Source organism: Lepisma saccharinum, chromosome 17 (genome assembly GCF_977018435.1).
Source record: "Lepisma saccharinum chromosome 17, izLepSacc3.1, whole genome shotgun sequence".
NCBI lineage: Eukaryota > Metazoa > Arthropoda > Insecta > Zygentoma > Lepismatidae > Lepisma > Lepisma saccharinum.
In genome coordinates, this window is record NC_139245.1 from 26,226,084 (window position 1) to 26,252,632 (window position 26,549).

Sequence of the window (26,549 nt, forward strand, 5' to 3'; positions counted from 1 at the left end):
TCCCGGCAATCATTCTCGATGACCCTGTATATGCAGTGACATAGTGAAAACATGCATGGTTTCATGTTGGCTATCCGAACTATTCCATACAAAATACGCACCACAGTTTTTGGGGGCAAACATTTTGGAAAAAAGTGAGCATTATACATGAGTATATACGGTATCAATAAAAATGCCAAAAACTTTTCTAGTCTGATGTAATCTATAAATAGCCTGCAATTTACTGTAAAATTCTGTCATTTTTTCAAAATTATTTTATGAATATAAGCCCTGGTTTTATAAAGTAAAGGTCTAAATGTGCAATTTCTTTTTTAAAGGTAACACCCATTGAAGTCACTTAAATAGATATATTAATTAAGGAAGTTAATGAACCATTCAGGTTTTTTAAAGGACATACACAATTTTTTTTATCAGATTTGTAGAATATCTGTTGTTGGTATTAGTAAATTTTAAAGCAGTACTTTTCAATCTTGGTAAAAAAATTTGCATTTGTCCATCCCTAGTTTCTGCTTTCAGTTTTCAGAATCTAAGTTTGAGCACAGTAGGTAAAATTTTAACACAACAGATTTTAATTTTCTTTTCATTTAAATGATATACACTTATTTTTCCAAGAATTTAATTCCTTCCACGACCTGACTACCATAATACTTCCTCTGATCCTTTTGCAAAGAATGATAAGTAGCATTAATTTTCATGTGTCCATGTATGGTCATGTTCAGTATTGAATTATGTGTAATTTTATTTTATTTTCCACTTCTGCAACTTTTGAGTAATGGTGATAATAAGGAAGAATGAAGATAGTAGAGATGAATGATGGTCATTTGAAATTCATAAAGGAACATGTATGACCAGCTTGAGTCTCGAACCTGGTACCTTGGGTCAACATTTTATTGAATTAACCACTAAAGACACTCGACCACTAAGGCAGGAATGTCATGTTCAGCAGTTCAGAGATAAAAATAGGATAAATGTTGAAGGAACTCTTGCATATCAAAGTAAAGCATAAGTCAAATAATACACATTCAGCTCTACTGTTCATATTTACCATTAATTTCAATAATTTTTGTTATTACGCCAATTGATTGGTTTATGTTCATGGATTTTTTTTTTTTCCAGATGAAATTTATCTCAGCCATAAAGTTGCAAGAATTCTGAATCTGAATACAATGAACATAGATTATGTTGTACTTGAGGCTCTTGTTTATAGTGATATGCCTGGAATTGTAAATGTGAGGAACTCTTTGAATGCAGCATTTCAGGAGATGCAAGGTGATACTGCTACAAGGGAAGATGAAACTAAAGCAGGTTTGTATTATTGTCAAACTAAAAGTTAATGTTTATTATTTCTGTTTATATTATATACCATATTATAAAGTTTTATAATAAAAATAAGGATGGGACAGATTAATCAGTACTCTGTTGGTATACTGATAGCTTGTAAATTAGTGCAAATTTCTATCATATTGTCATTTTTATGAATATAAACGAGGGCTGAGTTGATGTCACTTTAAACCAGTGTCAGTGCTCTTACTGATTTCCACTGACACTGATGAACTGTAATAATTCAAACTAGCTCCGAATATTTATAAATTTTAACATGTATAAATTTTCCATTGAAAATATATCAATTTACGAAAGTTTTGGTTTAAAATATCCTTAACTTCTCATGAGATAATCATTTAATCACAAGATCTATTTCCTCCTCACAATATTGTTGCATTTTGCACAAATTGCAGTGTTGTGCAGCATTTTGCAGACCCCAAGAGACCCTTGGAGGTCACCAACATAGCCAAATGGTTATCACTCTGGCCTTTGGTGCGAGGGGTCCCAGTTTCGATTCCTGGTGTCACAAAAGCTAGAAAGCAGTGGCATGGGACTCGATGTACTGGCATGCATCATCCAATGAAAAAGCCTATCTGACAAGCCCCGGCCCTTAGAGGTTAAAAGAGCCTTGGACTCCGGAAAAGTATCAGTCGGGCTCAGCCCTAATATAAACATATGCTACATACATCCTCGCAGTGGTCACCGAAATTAATAGGACAAACTTAAAGCAGCTTCACGAGAAATGCAAGTACAAATTTTTCTCTGTAATTATTTACTACCGAATCTCTCATTTCCCAAAATATGAATAAATATACAGTTTCTTTTCAATGCAAGCTGTTTGCTGTCCTGTGGTTACATGCATAAAACCATTCATGCCCTTCAAAGAACATTTTAAATTTATATGGGTTGATAAAATATTGGTTATTGCTATCAGTAAATTTTATATCTGTATTTTACGGGCACTGCACAAAATTTCAGAGGGTCCATAATAATACAAATTATGTGATAAGTTTTTGGTGATTTACATCTATAATATTTTATTTCAGAGCTGTCGCTATTGGATTTCATTGATGCCATGTCATTTGATGATTTCTATAGTAAGGTGGCAGAAGTCACACACCACATATCGAACAAAGGAAAGAAAACTGATGGAAAAGCAGCTAAAAAAGAAGTGCCTCAAAGTAAGGGGCCTGTCAGTGCATCACCCCAGGCAAAAGGCAACCATGGAAACAAAAAGCATGATGACAGTCCACATGGTTCTTCATCACAAATTATATCACCTGAAACCTTTGTTGAAGTTATTAAGGAAAAGTAAGTACTGTAGTAACATTATTGTCAGTACAGTTCGTTGCAATGAACTTTTCCAGTTTTATTTCAGTGTGTGCAATTTAGTTTGATGCACAATTGAGGGGTCTAGTGAGAGAGGGAGCTATGCCACTTTGACAAGAAATGGAAATAAATTGACTTTTCTAAAGCATTGCATTGAGTCATAATTTGTATAACAAAGGGTAATTTTTTTTTTCTGAACATATTGTTGGGTAAATTATTCAAAAAGAAAAATATGAATTTCAATATAAATACCATTTATTATGAACATGTATGGTATATTGTTGTAGTATACCGATATGGAAATATCAATCTAGCACATCAAATACTTTGAACAAGACTTAAATACTTTTGCCTGAGTGTAAATCATGTTCACAGGGTTACATATGATCTACATAAAGACAACTTCATATGTCTTCTGGAGTATCTTCACTGTCCATTGTTACTGTGGATTTTAGTTTTTGGTAAACACCATGAAAAACTGGAGGAATATAAGGCATTATTGCCATGACATCTTTTAACTTCAGGGCTGATATTAAATCTAGCACCGGTTACTGCAACACAACCTCTGCCACTCCTATTGCAGACACCATGAGTAAGTGGCATAGCTCCTTCTCTCACTCAAAATGCTGATGAGGACATATTCAAGAACTCAGAAAATCTGCTGCAGAACAAGCAGGAGCTATGACACATGGTTGTAGTTCACATGATAGATGTCAGATGGTAGGAGAAGACTGAAAATGGCAAAAAATAAAATTTTCAAGATTTGTGGCATAGCTCCCTCTCTCACTAGACCCCTCAATTGATTTGCCACCTTTCTGGTAGCTATCTCAAGCAGGATGTATATGTAGCATTCATGTACATGTACATGCCTGGGGAAGCTGGCAGAAAGGTGACGCAATCCATCATGCTTCAAACGTCTACATGGAACAGGAAGGATGTTGTTTAGAATGGGTTATCTTTTTCCACATACCCACAAAACCGATACCTTTAGCCCTCCCTGATAGTGTAGAAACTACAATGATGTCATCTCATAATTGACTGGTGGTAGCGCCTCCCCGATGGCATAGTGGTTATAATAAAAATTGAAGGATGTTCGAGTTCGAATCTATTTAAACATTAAGCACTTCACTTATATTGTGATTAAATAAAAATAAAAGAAATAAATGTACCAAAATATTTAAGACATGGGGAGGTACATCGTGTCAACCGCCCAGAGCTCGGCCAACGGAAAAGGACGCATAAGTTCCTAATACGTTGGTCTTCGTTCATGAGCCAATGCAAACAAAAATTATTATGGCAAGAAGAAATCAGAACACTGAAACATGTTATGAGATAGTATTTAATAGGCTGCAGTTGAAATACTTCCAATGCCTCGCCACCCATCTACACACACCATGCAGACAAAATACAATCACTGATCCATAAGTCGCTGGGTGAAAAGAAGTTAGCAGCGGAGGCCGCTGATGGCCAGCGTTGCACATGAACACTAATCTTTATGAACGCACCATTTCTTAATAAGTTAAAAAGTCTGATTGGAAACTGAATTCAATGCTGAGAGTCTAAACTTTGTCAAGTGAGGAGAAAATATTTTCCTCTCCGATACGTAAAGGTGCTGAAACGAGAGTCTTTTCTGAAGTTCTTCCTTCATCCATGATTCCCCGAGTCCCTTGCTTCGGGGAGGAATTGTCCTTCTCTATTGGTTGTTGCACTTTTAATTCCTCCCACACGTGGTCATGTTTACACTGAGGGGGATGAAAGAAGTGATGATAGCCTTGCATGGACCTTGTTCATAAGTTAATTTGGAGGGCGAAGAAGTATCTGGCCCTAATTAAATTTAAGTCTCTAATAACTTTACGTTGAGCACTTTCCTTTTGACACTTGGTTAACTGATGTGTTTTCTCGCTGTCTTAACTTTCACGGTGGAGAGATATATTTTCGAGCGAGGTCGGGGTTCAAGATTCCGTACTATTTACCCTTGTCACTTCGCTGTCACTGAGCCAGACGGGCTGGCGCGCTTGCATAAATAATGTTCTCTGTTTGAGCCTGCTATGTGTAGAACGATTGTTTTAATTCCAGCTGCATACTCCCTTGAGAACAGAGGATCGTTGTTCAGGACGAGGGCGAGAGTCTCCTTGGGGGTTTTAAATTTTAAAATGCCTGAAGTTCCGTGATTAGCTGCATCTCTAAATTTCAACCATCAAGCTCAACTTGAATTGATGGTGGCGTGAGCTGAATGTGGACTGGATGGATATCAAAGTTTATTGCGGGAACACACTGGCTTCTTTCTCTCGAAGTAGGTGTGGTGATTTAATATATATGCAGCGCTCCATGGGAAAGAATGCTGGTTCGTTTGAGACGGCTGTCCTTTTCTCAGAGAGCAGAAAAATGAAATCTTGGGGGAAGTGCGTAGAAAGACCGATGGTAAGGGTAAATGGTAATTGGTACATCGGTCATATGGTAACGTTGTTGCCTTGTAATCAACTGGTCCCAGGTTCGATACCTGGTGGAGGCTCATAGTGGTTCGGATCCCACTTTAAACTGTAGGTCCATTCCCGATTAGCCTTACTGTGCATAAAGTGGACTTAAAACACAAAATCAACCAGTCGACTGGTGGATTCACAGTGCACACTTTATACTCTAGATCCAGTCTCCTGCTGAAGTAGGCAGTTATGTTCTTGTCCATCTTCTGCCAGCTAGGAACCTTCCCTGTTCCCTTCTTGACACGTAACAGGAAGAGTGGTATAAGGTAATGGGGAACAAGCTGTGTGCCCTCAGACCCGCTATTGGTGCATGACATTCCTCACACCATACCTCCTTTTTGAGAAGAGGTCATTTTAACTTGGCTTCAAATTGGACACAACTGTCTCACACGTCATTATTTGCTGCAAGGGCTGGACCCTCCATTCTGCCTTTCTGCCTTGTCTGTAATTTCGTTTAGGCTGATTTTAATTTCCTCAAAGTTTCAACCTTGCCAGTGATTTATGTTGTAAGATGATAACACTGTTTTAGCTAATGTTTAGCACTGTCTCTGAGAATTTTTTTAGTGTGTCCTTATACTTTTAATGTGTCATGTACAACCTGCACCTTTCCCAGGTTTTTTTTTTACATCCCCTTTTTTATCTCCCTGGTAAAGTTTTAGAGAAGGGGATTTTACCCCATGTACATTGAAAGGTTCAAAATGGCTGTATGTACCAATTCACCCAAAAATTTTAACTCTTATTTTCATTCCAGTTCCGATTAGCCTATCTGAGCATAAAGTGAGTTTGTATATATGGAAGGGTGCAAAATGACCTCATGTGCTGATGCACCGAACAATTTTAATTCAATCAATCAATCAATAAAGTTAATTTAAAGAAAACTTGCTACATAAAATAGCCTATGGCCAACACAATACAGTGGAACCTTGATTTTACATTTTTCAGGGGACCAGGCTTAAAAAACTTAAAATGCAGGAAAATGTAAAATCGGGTGAAATTTTATGACATTTTGCTGAGTAGGGGCCATCAACATTGAATATATAATGCAGGAAAATGTAAAATCCCGGAACATAAAATCAGGGCATCAATGTTCTACTTGAAGGTTCGTATAACCACTTTTTGTACATGCAAAATAATCTAACAGTTATTTTTAGTGGTTTTTATTTGATTTTATCTGCGATGTTTCGTTCTGGTTTCCCAGAACTTTTTCAAGCTACACGTACAACAACACAACCTCACATAGCTAATCACTCTAGACCTCGAACGAAACGTCGCAGATCAAATCAAATAAAAACCAGCAAAATTAACTGTGTTAGATTATTTTGCATAAAATGAAGGTTCCACTGTATACATTATGAGTTGCTGAAAATGTATGATAATTGTGATTCACACCTGGATCTTTGGCATTCCTTGCCAATACTCTAACACTGAGCTTCCAAGCCAAATTTTGTCCTCTGTACCTCTGTTATATGGTAATATCCATGTCAGGATCTGCTCTTGGACTGTCTTGGACATGTGAACACTAATGCCATCTCTGTGCAATTGAGGGAACTAATTCAACTGAACTAGTATAAGAAATAGTTTATGGCATAGGTACCAAACTTAATGAAAAGTTGATATATCAGGAATAATAATGAAATGATAGTGTTAAATTTGAGGAAAGGTATGTACAGAAATGTTAGATAGGTAAACTTTTTTGTAGTATTGGTTGTATAATGTCACCTTTCTACCACTTGAGGTTACTTGTGATGGATTGTGATGAGCTGAAATAGAATGAAAGATGAAACACCCATGCCTACGCCAAGAATTTATGCCAAAACCTCCAGTAGCAAGATAATTAGCAAAGAACTCAATTTGCACAGTTGTCATGATGGTTAAATTGTTGGCAATTTCATTGATATACTACTATTCCAATTATAAATTATTGTAATGAACCAATAAATAGATCAAATCAAAATACAGTGGACACCATTGAACTATATATAACTGGAACGCTCGCTGCAACGCTGATCGGTTGCGGAAACTGAAGCCACTTTTGCGATTACTTTCTCCAGGGAAGAAAACGTGCTGATCCCATAAGCTAACGTGTATTTACTCTCCTTTTTACTTTCGTATAGCACAAAGAAAAACTTAATTTAACAATATTTATGCATTCAGCACTATAAGTGAATGTCTTATTAAGTGTTTCTTCGCTACATTAATAGTTGGGATGTGTTTTTTCGAACAATTTATCCAGTCTTGAGTGGGTTAAACATGGTATGGTCGTGTTCGCGTTTGGATGTACAGTCACGGACACTGCAGACTTGTAACGATTCCATTGAAAGTCAATGTATTCATTACAAGCCGGGAGTGTCCGTGACTGTACAAATCATTCAGATAATTGCCCTGGTGTCCACTTTTATCGGTAAGTATTATTCTTACAATATGTGTACATGCCTGAATGTATTTGTTAAAAGTTGATGACTGTAATTAACTGTTACATATAGTGAAAGCTTTTGAATGTGTTTACGCCCACGTTTTTCATACAGTGTCGCAAAAGATTAAACTTTGTAATAACCAATATCATTGTACCTATTGTATTATGTATGATTTAGAGGATGGAATCAATCAATCATATCTTATAAATATATGAAATGAACAGTCATGAAGAGAAGCTAACCAGAAGTAACAAAGCGAATTAAAAAAAATCATCTCTGATTGGTCGTAAAATATTAGTTTTATCTATATGTATGTCATGCTTACGAGCAATTTGTGTATTGTTGGCATGTCAAGCAGTAATTTCGAAATTTTAATAGTGCATAAAAAAGTGCCTCGATATTATGGCACAACTTCCATTCTATGGACGTTTTTCGCAAGACATACAGGAAGAAAAAAAATGTGTCGAAGCTTCGAAATTAAATGAGTGTTGAGTATTGTTTGAGATTTGTCGACCATGATTTAGTTTGGTTTTTTGTTTTTTTTTTTGTTTTGTTTTTACTGAAAGTGTTAATTGTGCATTAATTTTGTATCCAGCGTGCATCCTTACGTCCTAATAGAAAAACGCACATCCTGTCGGGTTAAAGTCTGCATTTTAATTTGCATTTTCTTAGATGTAGCTTCCTTGCACGCACTTGCCGTAACCTTCATATTTTCTCATTTTATGAAATTTAATTAAGATATTAGGTGTTAAATTAATATAATAATCTATGGCGGTCGCACAGTAAGAGGAAGAATCAACATGTCCAAAATATATGCATTTATAACGAAACCCAAATTTAATCCAGTGTCCATTCATCAATTTCATCATATCATTATTCATCCCCATGTTCGCAATTAACCAAAAGTGGCAGAAAAGCGAAGTAAAATAAACTAAATAAATCAACAATAATATTGTTGCAAGTTATAACACGATGCGGACAGCAGCTGGGGAGTTCTCAATATTAATCAACTTTACCAAGAAGTTCTTAAAAATACATTGATATCGTTAATTTAATCTTAAATCCTGTGGTATTTGAATATAGGTGATGTACTCATTGTAATGTTTTCTCATAAAGTATAGCTTTCATTTCGTAAATAATCTTTCATAAAAATCCATTTGCCGCCATAGAAAATTCCGTCTGCTTCAGCTTTTCTTCCTCCTTTTCCTGGCATAAGTAAGCGAGAGAATGGCTTCACTCTTGCGCCGTAAAGCAGTCCTTCCATGTTATATATAGTTCAATGGTGGACACTCTATTTTACATTTTTCGTGGGCTAAAATTAAAAAAACTTAAGACATAGGAAAATGCGAAAATCTAGGAAAATTTTCCCGTGAGGATTGGATGTACATGGTGGGTCAAAAGATACTGCTGTATTATTATTACTGTGAAAGAAAATGTGGTAATCGACATGGAAACTGTATTGAACTGAACAAGATACATTAAAGATTGGAATAGGACAAGAATGCCTGTAAGATTAATGGCAATGCAGCTCTCAGTGTTCAAAATTCTTGGTGCACAGCTTGATTTGCCACCATGTGAGTTCCTTAATAGTAAATTGGCTTGTATCCCCCCTTTGTTTGTAACACACAAAACAGTCATCTTGTAATATAAGGTGGGAAACCAAACACTTCAGTAACACACACACCAGCACAATGTGGCTTTTAACTGCAGAATTTGGGCAGCCTTCTATCAGAAAATCTGACTCTAACTACAGTATTGGGATTGACTGGCCTCTATCAGAAAACAGTTGAATTATTACCACACAATGTATGTGAGAAGGATAAACATTCTTCTCAAGCTACGATAACTTTTTGACATCATTTCTCTTGCAAATAATATATTCTTGCACTGTAAGTAGTATCCGATCGTGACCTCTTAACCCAGTGTATAATTCAGGAAAATGTGAAATCTGGGAATGTGTGTGTGTGTGTGTATTCAGTGTTTTACGTGGATTGTGATATTGTAATTCCTTGCAGGTTGAGTTCTGAAGAATATAGATGTGGAGTGGTTATAGAGAGCTTGAATACAATGTTTTCATCCAGTGCAGCTTTTGTGCTGACCTCAGTTTTAAAAGCATTAGGAAATCTGAAGTATATACATCTTTTAACATTGCACAATACCTTTACACATTATGTGGAGAATAGGATAAATACAAAATTACAGAAAGGTACAAAATTTAATGTGTATTCAGTTAACCATAAGCCTGAAAGGCAATCATTTTTTTTAGTGCAGTATATTTTTATGTTGTTGAGATGTAAGATTTAATGAACTAGCAACAAAATCATTAATTGCACTTTAGAACCATTTAGTACAGTGCAAATTAATTGAGCCAATGTTCTATTTCAGCATTTATTACATATCTTCAATTATGCGTGTATTGAAAACTTTGTAGTAGGGATGAGCCTATATGGAATTTTGGCCGATACCGCTATAAAATTTACCGATACTGATATTCTACCAATCCGTAGAGGCATGCATATTTCGTTTTTGACGAAAACACGAAATGTGAAATAACACATTATAACGACGTTAATTTTTCATGTTTGTGAAAGGTGCAAGGTGCATTTTCCTACCCTGTTTTGTCACGAAATAATGTGAAATCAACTGCAAAATGCGAAATACACTCTTAAACACGAAATTTAGAGTTTATTTACCACCACGACACTTTCTGAAGTCAATTATCCTGTAAGCTATGCAATTCACGGAAAATTGAATAATTCTGCTGTAAATATTTGTGAAGCAAAAATGGACCCCTTCATGCAGGAATAAACTTAATATTCTGGTAATGACATAAATGTGTTAGTAAAAGGGATTTGTTTATTTTGTGTAGTAAGAGTCGTTTTTAAATCAAATTTAGGGTTATATTCACAATTTTAAAACCAAAATGTCACTTTATATACCGCTTTTTCATCGCTATAACAGCAAGATTTTATTTTATTTACCACTTTTGAACCCGAAATTGACTCTGTTTTTGTACCGAAATTTTGCTTTTCTACTTAACCAAAAATATGTGCCTTCCGATATCCAATATCAAATTCCAAATGATCCTTGAAGATCTGAAAGGTTCATGAGCTCCTTAATAAATTTATGTTTCAAGGTGACTGCAGTGCAAAAGAAGTTGCATATTTAGATATTAATTTTTTAAAAGTATGGCATACATAAAAAAATATAACAAAATGGTAGAATTTGCATTAAATTATAATATATTTGTAGATATATGGGATTGTTAAAATAATCTGTAATGTTACCGATAAACTGATTCACTGATATGCCTGTATCGGCCAATACCGATAGAGTAACAATTAATCTGTCCCATCGCTACTTTCTAATATTTGACTTGGCTACCTGTGGCTGTAATGATATGTTCAGTACATTTTGGCATGGAAGATACCAGCATCTGATAAGCTTACCTCCGTGGTAGAGTGGTTAGCACAGCATTATGCTAGACTATTGGGAAGGCCCAGTACTCTGTTATTATTATCTGATATGTGCTTAACAGTGTACAGTGTATAAGTTTGTTGGTAAAATTCTTTATAAATTTTCTGAAATCTTTTTTTTATTATTATTATTTTTACGTTGACTGTGTACGAGATCTATCCAGAAAGTACACAACCATATTTTGTCCCCACATAAACAAATGAAGCACACACGGTGTCATCTGGTGGGGAGGTGTTGGGCACCTTCATGTGCATGCATGATGTTTTTTCCTGCCTACAGTGTGTGTCAGTAGCTGGTAGCCAACCTGTGAGTGAGTGTAGTGAAAACTTGTCAGATTTTAATTTGCTGCGAAATGACGGAATGACTTCAGCAGCAGTATTTTACCCAAATCTTGGTTATACCCAAGTGGAAACCATTTAGAAGATTGAACAGGCGACGATGCGATAGGCATCGTACAAATTAAGAAGTTGCCGCACGTCGCACATCAGTGGAGAGTGAACCACATTCTGGTTGGCCCTCAACAAACTGAAGTGACAAGGCGATTGACCAAGTGCAGACTTTGGTTATGCAGAACAATTGCATCACTGTCCAAGAACTTGCAGACAAGGTAGCGGATAAACATTGTTTTGGTACATTCGAGATTGAGAGAGGATTTTTAGCCTCGTGGAGAATGTGCAAAATTCATGCCGAAGCTGCTAACAACGGAACAGAAGCAGCTTGTGATTCACGTTGTCTTGGCCAAACACAACATTCCTCAGACTCATTACTCTCCTGATATGCTGTCAGACTTTTGGCTGTTCCTCAAGCTGAAAATGCCAGTGAAAGGTACCCACCTGACTTTAGTCACAAGAAGAGAAAATGTAGAACGTTAAGGCCCCAACTGTACTCCATTACCAAAGAGACCTTCCAGGCAATGGCTGGTCCACTGGCAGAATGTGTACAGTTGCACGGACGCAACTTTGAAGGTGATTAGAATTTCAGACTTCCAGGTCTGTAATTGTATTTTTTTCAACCAAAGCTGAGATACCTTTTGAATAGACCTCATAAGTTTCATTAGTACGGTAGGAATTAATGTTCTAGGAAGAACGTATTGTGGTATATTTTAATGTAGACCTGCCTATTATTATGCTACAGAAATGGAAAAAGCAGCAGCCACAAAAGAAAAGATAAACTGGCTAAAGAACATTGCAGATGAAGAGTATGATGATCTACCAGAAGATGAGAAGATGATGTACGAATCTCTCATGCTTGAAAGTCGGAAGATTAAAATGAAACAGAGAAATGAAGAACTCATGAAAAGGAGACAAGAGAAGTTGCAAATGCTACAAAGGTTGAGAGTAAGTAATATTCATAATATTCACAATAAAAAGAATAAAAATTAGAGCTGAGTTTTTAAATTAATTGACTGATACCAATGGTGGTCAGTTTTGCAGAGTTTGAGCTACATGAAAGGAAGTTATAGTGGGCTCAAATCTAGAAAGACTTGATGCACTGTCCATGTGTCACCCAATAGTTAGTTGCTTGACAGGCCTTGTTATTGGCAATGATGTTCCTGTCCCAGAAGAAAATTTCCCTGTCGTATACCAGAAAAATTCCCTTTTTGACCTTACGGATCAGATCAGTAGAATATTGATTGTCCTGATTATCAATATTTAGTCAAATTCTAGTTTTTAGTGGACTGTGTTATTAAATGACAAGATTTTAACATTTAACATGTGAATTGAAACTGATCTTCTTAATTGTGCTTGAATGAGAGTTAATTTCCTGTTGTTATATTCAGCAAGTACAGCTTAAACTATAGAAATATAATACCATATCTTACGATACTCTTTCTTCAAAATACTGGGTCTATTTTGCAAATACTGTTGATGTTTATTATTCAACAGTGTCTTTTGCACAAGTCAACATTTGTTCTTAGTTGTAATGGGTACTCTCTCCCCCACCCATATTGGAACAGTAATTCTTTTAAACAGAATTTCATTAGTTGTGACTGCTGTAAGTTACTGCTAACTTTTATTTTCATAAAAGAATAATGTCTGAATTTTGCTGTATTGGATTGGTAAAAATATTGGAAATTGAACCAACACACTTGTATATCTGATTGATCAATGTGATTATAGTACAGTCTAGGGCTGTGCTGAAACTGTTGCCTGTTCTTGTCTATGCTTGAACATTGTAACAATAAGTAGTTGTTCAAAACATTGATTAATTGTGATATGTAAGTATTCCACATGCAAATATATGCCACAATTTATTATAATAGCTGTCGTTCAATCAGAATCGATTTTTCATACAAATGCTGGTGCAAAATAATGACATTTTTGAATTTTGTATACATTTTCCAGGATAATTTGGATCAATACCAGCTCAGTCCTAGAACATCCATAATAAATCAATAATTTCTTTGAATTCTCAGGCCCAAAGGAAATACAAAAAGTTTTCCGTCCAAAAAGTGAAGGGTGCCAAAAGCACACCCACTGCCACTACCCTAACGGAAACAACTGAGTCAGAAGTAAAAAAGGCCAATGCAGGAAAAGGCAAGCCAGAGGAAGAAGCTAAGAAGAAAGGTCCAAAACATAAGGCCTCCATTGCAAAATCAATTGATGCAATCTCTCTAGGTGAAGATGGGAAGAAGAGTCCAGGTACTTTTAAATGTAACAAATAAGAGCAGAATGTTTGAACTTTCTCCTGGTCTGGCCAGATAGAAGAGTTTTTTGTTCCCTTTGTCTGTTGTCATTATGCACACTATAATTTGTCAAAGTCAGTGTGAATGCTCAGGTACAATTAGGAACTTAAAAGAGATGGCCTTGATAATGTCATACAAATGATCAGTTTATAATGAATACGAGGGTTATCAAAAAAGTAAGTTCCCATGTGTTACTAGTAGGAACCTTGTTTATTCCTTTAGTGTTATTTTTCCGATATTGTTTTTCTTTTTTTTTCATAATTGGGAAAAGAGAGATGCGGTAGAAGATAAATACGTAAAAATTAGTACTCACTTTATACGTGAAACTGTTTTCTTCTTTTTTGTTCTAACCCATTAATGCCGACACAGCATTTCAAGTAGTTTTTTAAATTATTTTTTTTGAAATGTCATAGTTGAGGTCTAAATAAGGTGAAAATACATTTTATTTGCCTTCATTATAGTCTGGCAGATTTTCCAGGCATTTAAGATAATTTCAACTAATTTTTAACTTTCTTTGTGATTATTTTGCTATTTATTTAGTTACTTAACAACAATTTTTAATACATTGGTATCTATGGCATAACCTATTTATATGGAATATATACAAACACAGAAACTTACAATAGCTCCAAAAATGTACTCTAAATAAATTTCTAAAAAGTTACATATTTTAGCACATAGTTCAACAGGAAGCAGAATTTTCAATCAATCTCTTGAACATCAGTTAAAATCTGCTCCATAAAGTGTGGCAAGCCTTGAAGTACACACGATGGAGAGCAGATACATATTTACCACAATTTCATGGTGTACGTCCTGAACATTTATTACATCTTGAATTAGGTTTATTGCTATTCACAATCCAATGTCCAGTGTTATCATATTGCAGTGCCATGCTGTATCTCTTTCCTGAAAAATGGTGACCTGGTAACCCTTCTTGGTACTCAAAACTGCTTTATAAGTAGGTCTTGCTTTGTAGTAACAATCATTGGTTTAATTTCATATTATCAGCAACATGTAGGTGGCACATTATGTGATCAAACATACGGCACCAGATATCATTTCGTTGTCGTATATATAATTCATCACAACAATGCATATGGCAGTTTGGTAACCTACAATTCTAATGAAGATTAGATTCTTTTATTTTGTTATTGGCTCAGTACGTAATTTTTTCTGGATTCCATAACTTTGAATTTGTTCCACAATCATATCAACAAAATGTGCTGATAACATCAATTGGAAGAAATCCAGAGATGGTCCAAGTGTACTTGAATAATCCACAGCAGTTGGAGAGAATGAGGGATGAAAATTTCGTACTTTGCTTTCAACATGCCTCTCGGACAATGTCCATTTTCTTTCTTCTTTGCATTTGTGCTTTTGAGGTTGTGAATCTCCATTACCAGGATTCTTCAAACTACCTGCATATCTCTGGGACAGTACATCTCTTTTTGTTTGGAGAATTCTCCTTGGCAGTTCTTCCGGCAGTTCTTCTGTTTAGTCTGTTTTATCTGAGTCAACATCTGTATCTGCTTCAGGGTCTTCAACTTACGACAGAAGAGCAACACTACAGCCATTCCAGTAGCATGCCCAAGATTTTCAAAAGGGGGGAATAATTACATTTTTTAGCAGTCAGCCCTCGTTTTGCCATCATTTCCTTCTTTTGAAATCTTTTCTTTTTGGGAATACTGAGCCCAAGGAGGGGTTATGACAACCACTAACCCCCCTCCCTTACGCACGCCACTGAGTAATTTGTCTCCTCATCTGGGTCTTCAGGCCTCCCGGATGGCATAGTGGTAACGTCATCGCCTTGTAATCAAAGGGTCCCGGGTTCGATACCTGGTGGAGGCACATGGCACAGTGGTTCGGATCACACTTTAAACTGTAGGTCCAGTCCCGATTAGCTTTCCTGTGCATAAAGTGAACTTAAAACAACAAATCAAAATCAATCTGAGTCTTCAGTCTGTGACGTTCTGCCTAGCGTGACTAACTGCGCACAAAGGATTTCCGTGGATATTTAAAAAATAACAAAATGCAGAACGAAACACAAACATTTTGGGGCTTGAGGTATTTATTTATACCACTGATATGATAAACCTCATGATTCATCAAGAATCTCGTTCGTAAAGTAATGTGTGCTTTACTCAATATTGCAAAGTAGTACTAAATTAAAGGGGGTGGAATTACGTACAATTATCATAAACGTGTAACTCTAGCTGCAAATATACACAAGAAGAGAGCACACTCACCATTCATAAACAACAGTCATAATATTCAGCAAGTACAGCTTAAACTATAGAAATATAATACCATATCTTACAACATCCTTTGTAGATAAGGCTTAGCATAGTGCAAGGTCAAAAGTGGCAAAAAGTGCAGTGGCAACTGCCCCCCCCCCCCCTCCTCCATAATCGCTGCCACTGGACCGAAGGCAAACATCCCTTTACATGATAGTATGTTAAATATTATTCTGTAAAGCACAAGTTTGTAGAAATGTGCAGTACAGAAAATATAATAGGATAACAAGTATGATGTTCGCTGAATTTCCTGCCAAAGTAAGTTGAACTAATATTTTTGGGCATATTATGTTCTACAATTATCAATCACTTCTTACAATGAAAGAGAGACATTTCAAAATCAGAATTCATCTATTAGTTTACAAAAATGTAGTAAAACATATTTGTACTTACCTTTTATTTGAGGCGCTACAAGCCATTTTCCTTCCTGTTCTCGCAACCACAAAGGAATTGACTACTTGAGAATGCACTTAGTCACGAAACTGCATGGTCAACAAGGAAGGTTGGAGGTCTAAACATTCAAGCAGTTGCATTTTCAGTTCAATTAATCCATTTCTGTGGGAATGAAGCCACCAAAAATTTCTGGCATCGGCATTAATGGGTTAATTTTAGTGGCCACTGCCACCATCCTTGTTGGAACTTGTTGTACTGTTCCTTGACGTGCTTAACAAGTTCCAACGAGGATGGTGGCAGTGGCCACTAAAATTAATAGAACGAAGAAGAAAAACAGTTTCTCCTTTTTTTTTTTTTTTTTTTTTTTTTTTGTGTTATTTTTCACAAAATTAATGATTTTGTATTTTAGCTTTTCTGCCAAATATGCCTAAAAGTTTATCTTCATTGCCACGTGGCCGATATTTTTTTTAAAAAAAAAATTATTGTGATTGATAAACAAGTACATACCTTGGCTATTTTTCGACGTAGTCACTATTAACCTCCAGACATTTCTGATAGCGTGGCACAAGCTTCTGTATACCCTCTGCGTAAAAATGTGCCGCCTGAGAGTGCAGCCAGTCAGGAACTGATGTCACTGTCGTTGAAACATTTTGATGTAAGCCACTTTTTCAGGTGAAGAAAAAGAAATTGCTGGGGGCAAGGTCAGGGCTGTAAGGGGGATGATTGAATAGTTCCCATCAAAATCTTTGAATTGTCTCGAACAGTATGAGCAGCTGTGTGTGAATGGGTGTTATAATGGATCAGAAAAATTCCAGAGCATAGCATTCCTCTCCGCTGATTTTGGATGGCACGTCGCAGATTATTCAGTGTTTCGCAATACACCTCTGTTGTAATTGTTCGTCCTGGTTCCAAGAATTCCACAAAAATCACACCCTTTTGGTCCCAAAACACGGTTGCCATGATTTTGTGAACTGATGGTGTTTGTTTGAATTTCTTTGCTTTAGGAGAACCAGAGTGCCGCCATTGCATTGATTGCTGCTTCGACTCCCCAGTGGCGTACGATATCCACGTTTCATCCCCCGTCACTATGTGCAAAAAGAGGTCATCCCCATCCTCCCCCAGCAGGCCAAAAAATCACGTGCAGCTCCTGCGCATGCTCAACTTCATCAGTATTGCCAACCTCACGTAAACAAATTTATCGGCCCTTTTTTGACATGCGCCTCGTATGTACGTATTGCTTGCATTTTGGAATTTATTTATTTTGAAAGGTTTACTGTTCATACAAGCACATGAACACAAACAATTTTCAGTGTGACTGGAGGAAGTGTGTGTTCTCCAGAAATGACACATTGGAAATTGTGTTTATGTGCTTGTAAGAGCCATAAACTTTTCAAGATAAATAAGTTCACATGGGCTTATATGCCTTCTTGTGTTAATTAATCCCTGGACCTTTTATTACAAGGCAAGAAACATATGTAATACAAACCTTGATGCAGTAAAAAGCTTGGAACTGGAAACTTACCATCAAGAAAGATGTCCTTCCCTACATGGCATATTCCTCCCCCTTTCCCTTCACTCAGGTCTAAACATTATCACAGAAAAGATATGCAAAGTGCTTAGGAAAGCGGGAATTAAAACTTACAGGAAGGGAGGGAGAAGCATCTTAGGAATAGCGAGGAATGCAAACAAGAAAAAGGAAAACAGAGAAGAGGAAGAGGAAGAGGAAGGGATTATCTACGAAGTGAAATGTAAAGAATGTCAGAGAGTGTACATAGGAGAAATGGAAAAAAAGGCTGAAAGACAGGTTGAAACAACATAGGGATGATGTACGACTTAAGAGAGAGAGAAATGCAATATTTAAACACACGAGAGAAACAGGACATGACATAGAGTGGGATGAGGCTAAGCAGATAGGAAGGGAGAAGAGAATGCTAGTGAGAAAATGGAAGGAAGCCAAGGAAATAGAGAAGAAAGGTGAAGAAGACACAATGAACTGGAATGGGGGACTGAAGTTAAACAAAGAATGGAAGAAGATGTTAGAAAGAGTGGAAAGTACAAGAGAGAAAGAGGAGAGGAGAAGGAAGAAAAATGAAGGGAAAAGAGCGTGAGATTAAAAGTCCAACCACATTCTATATGGAAGTAATTGTGTTTAGCCTTTTAGGTGAAAGTAAAGTTGGAAAGTGAAAGTCACCTGCTAGAAAGTTCCAAACAATTTTCTAAATAGTCTGGAGGGAGTAATGTTTGTGTGTATATATAATACCCTGTTTTTGTATCTTGTTACTTTTGTACTTGATACAGAGTCTGAAGAAGACCTTGCTAGAAGGTTGAAACGTTACGTTTAGTTTATGTTTTTAATAAAATAAATTACTGCCTTGGTCAGCATATTTAGTTTTTCATAATCATGGAAACAAGGCTTAATGGTGTTATAATTATCTGAAGTACAGCATACAATGGTGCTGACTCACGTGTGTTAGATGGGTGAACTGTGCTTCTCACATTAAATGCCTAGAAATCTTCCACTCCGTTTGTGCCTGACAAAAACAGCATGGAAAGGTAGTGCTTATTGCAAAAATTCAAATAACCCATGGAATAATGAACAAATTTATTATATTATTTTTTGCAATCACCACCTCACTTTCGTGTGATATAACCTTTCCTTTTTAAATTGCAGCACCTGAGGAGGAAGATGAGGACTTTGGTGATTTACCTTATCTGTTTGAAAGCTTCGAGACTGACTTCACTGAAATACTTTCTGTTGTAGAATCATGGGATAGGATTCAGTTGGAGTGCCAACAGGTAAAGTCATTGTGTGTGTGTATGTTAATAAAATATATATTAATAGTTCATCTAGGAAGTATGCAACATAGACAAATACAGGATTATTAAAAAATAGCTTGACAATACAGCAGAAAAGTAACTAGTTATATATTTTTCATATTGAGTAATGTAATTCATTAGAAAACATATAGTTAAATTTCTAACAGATGGTTGCAGATGGCACTACTGGACATATTGTGTCTTACTGAGTTGCCATCACCTAGTGAAATGTCATACTGCTTGCTTGCTTATCATGAAGGAAAGACTACAGTGGTTCCGGCGAAAGAACGGACTTGGAAATTCTATTTTTGTCTTTTCTGTCGAAAGCCATGGAGGGTCACATGAACAGTTGAACCAATCGGCTTTGTCCCATTGCCGTGGTGAGGGAGAATTCTCGTGGTATTCTGGTTTGCCAAATTTTTTGTTTTGGGTCATTTTCCAAACAGGTGGCACCCTCATCAAAGACCGCGCGGCGAAGCCTAATGGTTGCCGCTACGTAGCAAGCGAATGGGTCTCCGATTCCCTGCCTCTCGCTGAAATGTGAGCGACAGGGGCTTGTTGACAGGAAGAGATGTCGTGTTCGACTGGACAAAAATCAGGCATGTAGCAACACCACCTTTCCCCCCTTGAACTGGAGGTGGATAGTCTGGGTTTTCTCAAGTCCTGTTACGTACCCAATAGGACCAAGTAATGTAAATAGTTTGCCAAAGAATAGAGATGGCAGCACCAGGCGTGCATGGTTAAGAATTGGCATAATATATGTGAATAATTTTACAAATAAGAACAAAGCAAATTGGAAAGATGAAAAACAATAGAATATATTATAAGAAGACAAAGAATAAATATGAAAGAAGTAAATTAATATATATATTTTATAAATCAAGTCAGTTATCACATGTAAGTTAATATGAAAATTAAGGAAGTCAAAGCACTGATACAAGTTTGTGTCTTTGAACAGATATTGCATCTGTTTGGTTGATTTACCATTCCCGTAGCGGAAATTTTGTTTACATCAGTGGCGAGCGCGTTCCGATCGACGCCCCACAGCACTTTTTGGTTGCGTGGTTTAACCGTAGCACCTACTTGGATGCGCGTGTAAATCGTTTGCACCAAGTATACACTCAGTTGTACCTAGTTAGTGGTGGCACGTTCCAATTGCAGCCCCAAGGGAGGATATTAGTATTATTCCCAAAGCTTGGAGGAAAAAGTTGGAAAAGGATAAAGGAATTCGTTAAATAATCAAAACCTAAAAATAAATTGAAATCCAGAGGGAAGTTCACAAAAAAGACAAGAAGGAAGCCCAGATCCAGAACGAGGGAAGTCCAGATCCTACACATTGAGAAGGAAGTCCCGATCCAGACCATCCATTAAGAAGGAAGTCCCGATCCAGATCTGCCCACAACGAAGGAAGTCCAGATAGAAGAATATACAAATAGAGAAAATAAAATAATAAAAAGCATAGAAGAAAGTAGCTTGTCATGTAAATATTCTTACTCCATGTATCCTGTGTTTAAATAATATATTCGTTTAAACATCTCCATTGGAAGGCATCCTGTCTGGTTTCGTTGTCTACAAAGAACCCTACCCTGTAGATAAGCTAGCTGAGTTGTAAGATTAAGGTTTATGTACCTTTGCACCAAATGAAGGTAGCAGTCCATTCTTTAGCCCGGGCAGACTTTAGTATCACAGTGCAGTGATCATTTTAAACAAGATTAATAAGATAAACATCTCTAGATATTCCATTCTTAAGTGATATAAACAGTTTGTTGAGGGTGGGTGCATTTTCAAATGCAAAAGCACAAGTCGATCGTGAGATGCTGATGAAGATATGTTGAATTTGGCAAATGTATGGTTACCTGTGGAGCACACAGCAAGAACTTGTAATTGTCATTGTAACTAAATTATCTGATACGTAACCTTTCATTTGATACCTCATTTCATTTAAATAATTATAAACTTCTATTACAATAAGCATTTAGAGTTGTTAACTTCATTTTAAATACCCTTTGTATATGGATAAATAGAACAAACACACCAATGTAAGGCAAACTTATTCTTTAGCAAAGAGTCTTCATTTTATAAGATTGCGTTCAAAGTTTTTTCATTCATTAAAATCCACTGTTTCATGTGATGAAAGTTGAATACATAATACTCCACTTTTTACCTAGATGTTCTTCTTTTTTACCTTTTAACACACATTTAAGTTTAATGACCTCCTCGTGAAAATGCACATTTGATATGAAAAAGATTGAGGAATAATATGGGTACACTGCAATATTTACATGTACAAAGGGGGGTGCCATTTTTTATTGAAAAGAAAAACATTACCATTCCAAATGCTCTTGAAACCCTTGTAGTAGAGTTAACCCTTAAATTTATGATACATAATAAATAACTTTTTATCACTTTGTTGTCTAGTAATTTTTAAAAAAAATTGAATCTACATTCCAAGAGGAAGTATTTCATAAATATTGCAATAGTGAATATAATTGGTTTGTATTTCTCACCCTTGACAGTCCTCGAGTGGAGACAAGACTCAGAAGTTAAAGGATGGAAAAGAAAAGAAGAAAGGAAAGAAATTGGATTCAACGAAAACTTCTCAGGAAACTGAAGAAGAATCTATAGTATGTATTTTTACTTATTTTCCTGTAGTTTACGATTATTACAAGCATAAGAAAACAGTTTTTCTTTGTGACGTTTCAGGAGAACACACGCTCCTTTCATCAGACATTTATTTTCATTTTGACTAAATCAAGAATACATAAATTCAACTTATATATTTATTACACCAAGAAGAAAATGACAGAATGGTGAACCTAATTTCAGATAATTATTGTAAGGGCATGTAAGGTTAACCTTAACATTATAGACATATTTGTTCAATATAATTTATTAGTAATTTTAATGGTAATTAATATACCATATGAGAGGACCAGTATGGAATTTTTGCTATACTGATATATACTGTTTTCTTATGCTTGTAATAACAGTAAACTACAGGAAAATAATTCTATAATGCAAGCAATACGTACATACAAGAAAAACTATGTATTTTTACGTTTATTTTTTTTTTTAAATCTTATTTAAAGTAGGTCATTGGAAATTTGTGGGTAATGAAATAGGTTTGCAGTTTTTAACTGTCGTTTTTATGGGTGTGCATATTATTATTTGTAGTCCTGTCTTGTATCAGCACAATCTTGGTGTCCATGCTTTGCCAGTGTTGGTAAGAAATTTTAAAATGCCCATCCTTATAACTATTTTTTTCTTTTCCAGTTCAATTTATCTTACACTATTATTATCTACATAATGCCATAGGATTGTAGAAATGGGATTGGTAATATGTGTTGTTGCATCAAGTGATAGAAGTATATTTGGGATGTGATAGATTAATCAGTACTTTCTAAGCAAAACCTACTGCCATTGCCTGGTTACATACATTATATAAGGGTGTTAATAACTCGTTAAGGTTATTCATGGAATGTTTGTGGTTTTTTCCATTGGATCAGTATATGTCTGTTTGTTTATCAGCCATCTTCCTTCACCATATCCACCTGATCTTTCTATCAACGTCTTTGTATTCCTTTGGGCCTCTTTCCCACTCCTTGTTCTCTCTTCCTCCTCATATATTTAAAGTATATTGTCTGTGTCTGATCTATTCTGTTAAATCTTTATCAGTATATATGCAAACATTCCATACTGGTCCTCTCATATGGTTAGAGGCATGCATATTTCGTTTTTGACGAAAACGCAAAATGTGAAATATCACATTGTAATGCTAATTTTTCATGTTTCTGAAAGGTGTGAGGTTCATTTTACTACCCTGTTTTGTCACGAAATGATGCGAAATTAATTGCAAAATGCGAAATTGACTTTTAAACACGAAATTTACCGTTTATATACCGACGCGACACTTTCTAAAGTCAGAAATATCCTGAGAGTTATGCAATTCACGGAAAATTGATTAATTTTGCTGCAAACATTTGAGAAGCAAAAATGGACCCCTTTATACAGGAATAAACTTAATATTCTGGTAATGATTTAATGTTTTATTAGAAGGGATATGTTTATTTTGTGTAATAGTGCAGTTTTTAAATCAAATTTCGGATTATATTCACATTTTTAAAACCAAAATGTCATTTTATATGCTGCTTTTTCACCGCTATAACAGCGAAATTTCATTTTATTTACTGCTTTTGAACCCGAAATTTACTCTGTTTTTATACCGAAATTTTGCTTTTTTATTTACCAAAAATATGTGCCTCTACATATGGTATATTAATTACCATTAAAATTACTAATAAATTATTTTGAACCAATATGTCTATAATGTTATGGTTTAGCCTTACATGCCCTTACAATAATTATCTGAAATTAGGGTCACCATTCTGTCATTTTCTTCTTGGTGTAATAAATATACAAGTTGAATTTATGTATTCTTGATTTATAAACTAATATGCAGCTTGGTTTCAAAGATAAGCACTATCAGTGTAAGGAGGTAAATGAGAAATGTAGATTCCTCACATAGTGCTTGGTCCCTTATAATTTGGCACAAATAGGAGATGTATTATGTAGAAATTTAAGTGAGAAAATGCAGGCTCAACCAGTACTCAAACTCAGGTCTCTGGCATACTCTCCATTGTTGTACCAACTGAATAACTGGTTTCATCTGATATATTGCTTCTGCTGTTTTATGTGTGTGAAATTGTCTCTCTCAGTGATACTGAATGAAATGCATGGTGTATGTTGCGAATGCGAAAAATCAAGTGAAACGAGGATTGGTTTAGCTGCTGAGTTTGTAGGGAAGTGGCATGGTACAGTGGAACCTCGATTTTACGTTATCCAAGGGACCAAGCTGAAAAAACTTAAAATGCGGGAAAATGTAAAACCGAGGAACGTAAAATCGGGGTTTCACTGTATAACAGAGGCATGAGTTTGAGTTCTGGCCAAGCTTGCATTTTTTAAATTAAATTTCTATGTAAAATGCAGCTTATCAGTATCACTATATTTCCCAATGCTAATGTACTGGTACAGGAAGAAATTCCACATCAATCCATGTGTTCTTAATTGCCTGTGTAAGCTAGTCACACTTAACCACCTCTTCTTCTTCTTCTGTGTACAATATAGTCTTTATCTCTGACAGCATGATATATTTTTTTAGGATATATTACCTCAGGAAATTGAATTACGAAAGCAGGCAACTGGAATCGATCATTGGTTGCTGAACCACTCAGTCCCAGGGACACGCTTATTGGACACTATTATTGATCAAATTGATGTCGAGGAAGTTGGATTGTGTCTGCGTAAGTAAAAGCATTCACGTTGCAAGTAGAGATTACCGTATTGTAGTGCAACAGTGGAGCATAGATTACCATCGATAGATTCAGGGTGTCTACAAACTAGAATTTATGCATGAATTTTTTTCACCTGGAATTCTTCACATGTGAAAGATGGTTTAATTCAAAATGAACTTTTGCACTGTTAAAAAAAAAAAAAAATCTTCATTGAAGATTTACATCATTAATTTTAAATCTAGTCTGGGTGGGTCATGACACCCATATGTCAGCCTCCTTTCCATGTAGTACACCCTGGACTGCATTTTGCAGACTAACGAGGCTCTGGCGTCTGGACCCATTACCAGTATAATCCTCTATTGGATTTGTGTTGTGTGCTGTTGATTTGTGTCTCTAATTGTCCCTTTAACTATTTCATCTTATCGCTAGAGGCATGCATATTTTGTTTTTGACAGAAACACAAATTTAAAATAACATGCTGTAATATTCATTTTTCATGTATTTGAAAGGTATGAGGTGCATTTTCCTACCATGTTTTGTCACGTAATGAACTGTAAAATGAGAAATAAACTCTTAAACATGAAATATGGAGTTCATTTACTGACGCGATACTTTCTAAAATCTGAATTGTCATGCGAGTTGTGCAAATCATGGAAAATTGATTAACTTTGCTGTAAATATTGGGAAGCAAAAATGGACTCCTTTACAGAGGAATAACTTACTACACTGACAACTACATAAATGTGCTATTAGAAGGGAAGAGTTTATTTTGTGTAATAAGTATAGTTTTTAAATCAAATTTAGGTTTATATTCACAATTGTAATACCAAAATGCCATTTTATATACCACTTTTGATCCAGAAATTTGGCTAGTTTTTTAACTGAATTTTGATATTTTATTTAATGTGGATCTACTTACCACCATTCATCCTGATATTTGCAATTAGCCAAACATGGCATAAATGTGAAATAATATAAATCAATTATAATTGGTTGGTATGTATCAAGGTTAACCAGTTAATTTCAGATCATCTTCAGGAGAAGGGTGATCATCTTGTTAAACTTTAGAACAGGTGATCAGCATTAATGCTTAAATTAATTCACTTATGATTCAGATGATTACTTAACTTGGTATAGGTATAGGAGAGAGAGTTGTCAATCATCATTTATGTGCTATTATGTTAATTGTTAGTTTTTGTCATCTCAGGAGTGAGGGGTCTATAACTTATTCACATACTTAGTAAAATGTGTAATAAACTATTCATAAGTGTTTGGTGTAAAATATTAACACAGATTAATTTTTATTACTTTTTGTATTTTTTTTAAATTTTACCTTGATAACCTAGTACCATACTTGAATTTTATCTGATCATAGGGTGACCACCCTAAGGTTTTTTATTAGTATCAGCAGAATTTTTATGTAAGTCCATTCTTAATTTATCCATTGCAATTTCTATGTTTAACACTTTCATTTCAGCTGTAGCATATGGGGAAAGACTTTTTGAGGAATATCCAAGTCCCACATACAGTTGCATAAGAAGAGCACCTTATCGTATGCTTAAGGATTATCCAGATTATATATTTATGACACCTCTGGAAGAGGAACCTGCCTTACCAACTGAAAGAGAGGGTTCCATACTAAGTCTGGATGTAAGATTATATTTTTTTGTATTTAATCTTTGATGAATGCAACAAAAGCTAAGGAACTTTAAAGGAAAGGGAATAGAGGGATATTTGTTAGAAACTGTGAAATGTTAAATGCAGTGTTTTCAGATTGAGACTGTCACATTTTCTTACGTGCATCTTAAGTCATACTCTAGTCAAGCAAATATTAAAAAAAAAAATGTTATTTTGTCTCACACCTTGCAAGGAAACAGTACAGAAACCTGTGGATTCACGATCACTCTTTCTAAGGTTCCGGATTTGCTCCTGGACAGACTGGGTATTGTGTTTGTTCTTTCATCAAATCATCAGGATTAACCTAGATATGTGAATGTAAATAACCCATATACAAATACAGAAAGCAGACCTTGGTGACAGAGTGG

General features: G+C 35.6%; 1 protein-coding gene across 1 annotated transcript in view; it reads left to right on the plus strand.

The window, feature by feature from the left end:
- The window catches only part of LOC146001338 (hydrocephalus-inducing protein homolog), a 230,199-nt gene that overhangs the window by 96,390 nt on the left and 107,260 nt on the right, over positions 1 to 26,549 (plus strand). The window contains exons 34-42 of the mRNA XM_083138652.1: positions 1,117 to 1,305; positions 2,370 to 2,634; positions 9,562 to 9,752; positions 12,158 to 12,360; positions 13,440 to 13,665; positions 19,068 to 19,192; positions 21,730 to 21,837; positions 24,372 to 24,513; positions 25,982 to 26,154. Of these exons, the coding sequence (XP_082994778.1) occupies positions 1,117 to 1,305; positions 2,370 to 2,634; positions 9,562 to 9,752; positions 12,158 to 12,360; positions 13,440 to 13,665; positions 19,068 to 19,192; positions 21,730 to 21,837; positions 24,372 to 24,513; positions 25,982 to 26,154 (1,622 nt within the window). The remainder of the gene's footprint in view (positions 1 to 1,116; positions 1,306 to 2,369; positions 2,635 to 9,561; positions 9,753 to 12,157; positions 12,361 to 13,439; positions 13,666 to 19,067; positions 19,193 to 21,729; positions 21,838 to 24,371; positions 24,514 to 25,981; positions 26,155 to 26,549) is intronic.